This window comes from Pleuronectes platessa, chromosome 23 (assembly GCF_947347685.1).
Source record: "Pleuronectes platessa chromosome 23, fPlePla1.1, whole genome shotgun sequence".
NCBI lineage: Eukaryota > Metazoa > Chordata > Actinopteri > Pleuronectiformes > Pleuronectidae > Pleuronectes > Pleuronectes platessa.
This window is the reverse complement of record NC_070648.1, coordinates 11,380,397-11,386,744: the sequence shown is the minus strand read 5'-3', so window position 1 is coordinate 11,386,744 and position 6,348 is coordinate 11,380,397. Positions and strand designations below refer to the sequence as shown.

Below are 6,348 nucleotides of genomic sequence, written 5' to 3'. Positions count from 1 at the left end.
CCTTCAGACAGCTCAGTATAAAGCATTACAGAAACCTAAATAAACACTGTACTTAAAAAAAGAAAAAAAAAGAAAGCAGGAAGTGATTGATGTATTGAGTTAAAGCAAAATTCTAAATGAATACTCAATTAAAGTACAGATACCTAAAGAATCTTAACTCAAATCACAAAGTATTTGTACTTCCCACCTCAGTTTATTACATTTCACTGCAAAATCTTTCAGTTTGCTCTGTTAGGGCTTTTGTGTTTCACTTCCTTGTACACAGCATACGAGCTGCCTCTTGTAAAGATGACTTCTCTTCGTTAAACACTTCAGTCTTCCTGTGTTAGAGCGACAGGACTTCATTTTCCACCAGCGGAAACCTGCTCACAGTCACAGTGCTCTCACCTTATCCACCACAGAGACTCAGAGCAAAAGACAAACACTGAGAAGTGGCCAGTTTAAAGGCTGCAACGTCCGTTTATGTTTTCGGTTCGAGGAAGTTATAGATCAGAGGGGACTTTTGAGCATGATCTGTTTTTGTACTTTCGTGGTTGCATTAGCACTGCACACCTATATTGAGGTTTTCAGATATGCATCTCTGAGATCCCTGTGGCCCCCAATGTCCTCACTTCAGAAAGGTGAAGATAGCATCAAATGACCCGCCTCATTACAGATAACATTTTTGGTTGGTACACTAGGTTGTGTTAACACTTCTGGCCACAAGTAAATCACACAAAGGTGCTTGACTGTGACATGTGGTCACCATGTTTCCAACAGATAGCTGTGGTTTGTGAATAATGAAAGCTTGGCTTCATGAGAAAGCTCACGCTTCAGCAGGATGCACGTCATCCACTGTAACCTGCACTACTTTGAATGCACAGACACAGTAGAAATGAGTCATGCACACACAAATACAAATTAAACTTGTTTTATTTAGATGATTACAAGCTGAAGCTTCACATGTTTTACATGGAGGTAAAGATCTAATTCATAGGACTGTCCTGATATCAGTAAGGACATATTGTTGTGATTAAACACAGAGACAAATACAGAAGGTGTCCAGCTCTACTGCCTCACACTCAAGTACACACATTCACTCATCATGCATATTGAGAAAGCCATTAGAACACTCAGCAGGGTGGTGAATGCTGAAGTTGCACTCAAGAAAACCACCAGTCAGTCCACCTCACCTGCAGAGAGCCAGAGGACAGGAGACGTCACACACTTTTAACCTAAGCAGTAATAATCACTTTTCATCACGTGAGACTCACCATCAAACTCCAGCTTGGTCCCGTCTCCAAACACAATGTGTCCACATGCAGCGACAGCACAGTAGTAGGTCCCAGCATGAGAACGGTTCAGTCTCTCCATTGACAAGTTGTAGACACAGGTGTGTGTCTTTGTGTCGGGTTTCCTCTCACACTGATGGTTCCTGTCTCCGTGGGTGTGAATGAGTCCTGGCTGAGGTTCTTCAGAGTTCTTGACCCAGTAAACACTGTGTTCTCCATCACAGGTCCCAGTGTGAACTGTACAGCTGAGAGTCACAGAGTCTCCTGGCTGGATGCTCTCAGACTGATGCACCACAGCCTGGATGTTAGACCCTGAACCTTTCACACTGACAGTGACGCCCTCCATGAAGTCAAACACATATGAACGACTCTGTAAACAGTAGTAAGTAGCTGAGTCTGAAAGCTGCAGATCTGAGATATTAAGGTGACTCACAACATCATTAGTTTCCACAGTGAAACGTCGATTGTCCTTGAATTCATTCAATAACGTAAAATCTTTAGAGAATTTGTACGTCATTGAGATAATTCGAGGTTTCTGTCCTGGTGTTTGTTTGTACCAATAAAGGTTATTGACCTCCCCCTCATAGAAACACTGCAAATTCAAGTTGTCTCCAACATCAACTGATTTAAATACGCTGTCTTGATGAGACAAGATAAATTGATGCATCTGAACTGTAGAGAAAAAGGAAAAAAGCAAAATAACTGTTAATGTTATGTGAAATAAATTAAATCAGCATCAGGACTGACTGAATATTTAAAAACACACAACTCACCCATTTTCCCCAAGAAGAAACATGTCAGGTAGAGAACGAACTTCGGAGATTTCTTCATGTTGAAATCGTCGTGTTGAATGACAAACAGCCCGACACTTTCTCCTCTCTTCAGAGTAAAGACTTGTGTTGATTGGCCAGCAGGGCAACATGATCACATGATCACTGCCACCTTTGATCTGAATCTTTTTTCTTTAAAAAGAGTCACCGGGTGACAGACATCTGAAACAGTTAGAGTACAAAATACTACTACTACTACATTCGTATTCAATTATTCATATAACATCTTTCAAAGCACAGTTACAAATTTACAGTCAGTCCAAACTATATTTGACCAAGATTTTTTTTGAAAGCAATGTTGTATTTTTCAAAATTCAAGATTAAAACTTGAACTTTCAGTTTCAATTTGTTTTTCAAATGATCAATCCTATTGGCCTGGATTTAGCTCCATACGTTTACACAGTAAGTCTACTTCTGTTTTTTAATTCACACATATACCTGCTTTGCCCATTTGCTCTTTTTTCTGCATCCTGCAAACATGGTGTCATGGTTACACTCACACCATTTCCTGTTGCATTTTCAATATCCCCCCCCATGTCTCACATATTGGTTTCTCCTCCCTAATGTGTTTCACCTGTCTGTAGTTTAGCTGATGTCTGTCTGTATATAAGGTCTGTGTCTTCCCCTTGTCCAGGGCCAGTTCGATTCGTATTGTACGTAGTGTTCCAGCGATCTCACCAAGACTTGTCTCGTCCCATGTTTTCTCCACCACGTTTGCCTGGATTGTTTGACCTGGTTTTTGCCTCACGTTTCAGATACCTTTGTCTGGTGATTTTGACTCCCTGTGTACCGAGCCCTGCCTGGTAATAAAGACCACTCATTTTTTAAAACTGAACTGTGTCTGCAGCTGTACTATTGGGCAGTATGATGTCATTCCTAGGAAACTCATCATCTGCCTCTTTGTAATAGGCTTTGGTACTGATTGGATTGCTGCAACGCGCTTTGGAGAGAGAGACTTACTCCCTCCTGTGATCACATGTCCTAAATAAGTAACTTGTTTTTTTACAAATTGAAGTTTTTGTTGGCTGACCTTGTGGCCATTATCTGCTAGGTGTTTGAGTAGTACTACTGTATCAATTTCGCACGCCTCTTCTGAGGGGCTGCAGACCAATAGATCGTCGACATACTGCACAAGTGCAGATCCCCTGGGGAGATGTAAGCTTTTCAAGTTGTCACTGAGCGCTCTGTGAAATACACCTGGGCTTTCATGGTATCCCATAGGGCATCTTGTCCACGTGTACCCACGCCCTTTGAAGGAGAAGGCAAACCAGTACTTACTGTCAGGATGTACTGGAACAGAGAAAAATGCATTAGCCAGATCAGCAACCGAAAAATGGGTGGTGTCTGGTGGAATGAGTGACAAGATCGTATGTGGGTTAGAGACTTCTGGTGCTCGCTGATAAACAGCAGCATTCACAGCTTTTAAATCCTGTACGAACCTCCACTCAGTGGGTTGGCCTTCTTCTCTGATTTTTTTAACTGGAAAAATGGGCGTGCGTACAGGTGAATCATTGCAGGGTACAATTATGCCTGCTTTTAACAGCGCTTCAAATACTGGTGTTATTCCATCGATGGCTTCTTGCTTAAGCGGATATTGTTTGAGGCACGGCCTATATTCAGATTTAGGATGCACTACCAAGGGTGTCGCCCCCGTTATAAGCCCGACATCATATTTATGAGCGGCCCACAATGAAGGCGGCACCTGAGACAGCACAGAGATCTGGTCCGCTCCTGTGAGTGGGAACAAATCTGTGTGCTGTACATGTTCCGCTACGAGCTCCATTGACCTTTGAACCAACACGTTGCTTGTTACTGCGGTCCTATGTACATTACCCCCAGCGCTATATTCTTTTGTGGGATCCCCCGCAACCGGTTCGAAATCCAGAAGGCCGAGGCAATGCTGCAGCCACGGGCCCAGGTCCTGCCACTGCCGGTGTAATGGCTTAGCCAATGATACGTGAGGGGTGGAGCCAAGAAACAGATTTTTCTGAGAGGAGGAGAGAAGTACAGACACAGCAGCAGCCTCCTCCGACCAATACACATGCTTTAGAATCAATTTTTCTGATTCTTTCTGCTTATCATACCACACTTCCTCGTACCTTCTATCTGGCCCTACACTTACATGAGATGTGCAATGTAATAAATCAGTTGACATGAAATCTGTAGTGTGTAAGACATGAGCTCGTGTGAAATCAGTGAGATGTTGGGCTGTGGAAGTGACATCACTGTTGATGAAAATCCATTCATATGCATATAACAGTGCACTGGGACTGTATTTAAACATTTGAAACCCTGGGACTTCAGTTCTTTTCAATACCTTGATACCCTCTGGTGTTGAGCTCAGCGTAATGCCAAAGTGACACATCAAATCTCTCCCCAGCAATTTCACAGGACAGTTTTGTGAAACTGGGAAGGAGTGTTTTATCATCTGATCATCCAATTCACATTTCAGTGGAACTGAGCAGCTCTCTGAAACAGGGACACCGCTTGATCCCATTGTGAAAACTGTTTTACCACTTTCTTTTGGAGGTTGGGACAAAGCATCTTTTCTTAAAACTGAGCTCGTAGCACCAGAGTCTATCAAGAAAGTCACAGGATGAGTTAATTGTGGAAATTTTTTATATCCTTCAGTGTTAGTATACATCGTGAATTGTAAAATAGGTGTTTTAATGGGTATTGTAGCTAGAGATTGTGTTTGAGTGGGTGTAGAGTGCATTACCCGTGTCTCTGAGGAGGGGTTGTCCATCTCTGGGATCCGGCCCTCCCCGCTCTCCCCTCAGTCAGACTTTGAGAAGATTGGTCCCTGTCCCTGTTGCCTCGGACATTCTGCTTGCCAGTGCCCCCGCCTTCCGCAGTGGAAACACACATCTGGATCATGGCTGGCGTGGGTCGAGTTGAATCTGCCCCCACCACGATTTCTACCGCGACCTCTGCCTCTTCTGGGTTGGCCTTGGAAGGGTCGTGGGGACATGTTTGCACATACGTTGATCATGGACAGTTGTGCGTCTTCCAACTTTCTTTGTCTGCCTTGTTTTCTTTGCTCATCTGTGCTGAGCAGCTCATCCTCAGCGTGTTCAGCACGCTTCAGGATTTCAGCGAGCGGGCATGTTTTCCAAGTTACACAGAATTTCTTTATCGTCTGTGCTAGTTCAGGCTTCATTCTGCTCAGGAAATGTTCTTTAAGATGAACTTCATAAGGCTCCAAAGGTTGTCTTCCCATTGGGTCGAGTCTGATGAGGCCACTGTGTGTGTCGAAAGTTGACGTCAGGCGTGCCAGGAATGAACTGCATGACTCTGATGGCTTCTGTGTCATGCTGGTAATGTTTGACAGGTTCATTCTCAGGGGGAATTTCTCCCTCACTATAACAACAAGGGCCTCAATAGCATTTCTAAAATCAGCGTTATCTCTGTGTCCAAAGTCTGGGTTCTCCAAACGAGCAGTCATTCTCCCAGCGTTAAACACATTCTAGATGCTGTGATAGTCATTTGTGAGCGTTTTGTTCATTAGGCGTCGTATGTCAAACATTGTTGGTCGAAATTCTCTGACAAACTGCAGCAGATCATTTTCCCACTTATTGAGATTGTCTTTGGGGTTGCAGATGTAATTCATTGCTTCTGCCACGTCGGCCTCTGACCAGGGTCGGAACACCAGAATTGGCCCTTCGGCTCCTGCCACTTCCACCATGGGCATGGTTGGTATAGCTGCAGGACTTTTCCTCTCGTCTCGGATTTCAGATAACCTCTGCTGGGCTTGCTGGCGGGTCACAACAGGCGTGTAGGGACCTTTCTGCTGAGTGACGTATGGTGGAGGAGCAGGGGGGGTGGAGTCCAGATCAGGATTCCGCAAAGACTCAGAAAGACAGGGATAAAGTGTTTGAGAATTAGTAGGTTGCGTACGTTTTTCTGTTTTAACAGGTTCTGTAATTTTCAGTGCATTAAATGCTCTTGATCTCTGACTTTCCCTTTTCTCTGCCTCACGTTTCCACATGTTAAATGCCTGCCAGTCTGCTTTAAAAATCACATTCTTTTTCTGTCTCCATTTGGGGAGAGCTGCGTGCTGGAATGAACTACTCACCTCCAACCTTTTCAGCTGTGTCTTTAGTTGCTTCAGCTTGTTCTCACTCAGGCTTCCTTTAGCAGGAAACCCCAATTTGGTCCATACCTGTATCTGATCTAAACTGCCAGGATATTGTTCTGACATGAGTTTACACAGTGGTGACAAGTCCCCCGCGGCTGCATTTGTCGCT

At 44.0% G+C, this 6,348-nt stretch overlaps 1 protein-coding gene across 1 annotated transcript; it reads right to left on the bottom strand.

Moving 5' to 3' along the window:
• Positions 1-894: 894 nt before the first annotated feature.
• On the bottom strand, positions 895-2,205 carry LOC128429848 (uncharacterized). The gene is made up of 3 exons (XM_053415688.1): positions 2,045-2,205; positions 1,254-1,943; positions 895-1,172 (listed from the first exon to the last, which is right to left on the bottom strand). Exons 1-3 carry the CDS (start codon positions 2,100-2,102, stop codon positions 1,159-1,161), a joined length of 762 nt encoding a protein of 253 aa, XP_053271663.1. The 5' UTR covers positions 2,103-2,205; the 3' UTR covers positions 895-1,158.
• Positions 2,206-6,348: the final 4,143 nt, after the last annotated feature.

Excerpts from the sequence above, each read along its gene's own strand:
- LOC128429848 (XM_053415688.1), bottom strand. The coding sequence starts at position 2,102 with ATGAAGAAATCTCCGAAGTTCGTTCTCTACCTGACATGTTTCTTCTTG. Across the intron at positions 1,944-2,044 it reads TTTCTTCTTGGGGAAAATGG|TTCAGATGCATCAATTTATC; the intron begins GTGAGTTGTGTG and ends TTTTCTCTACAG.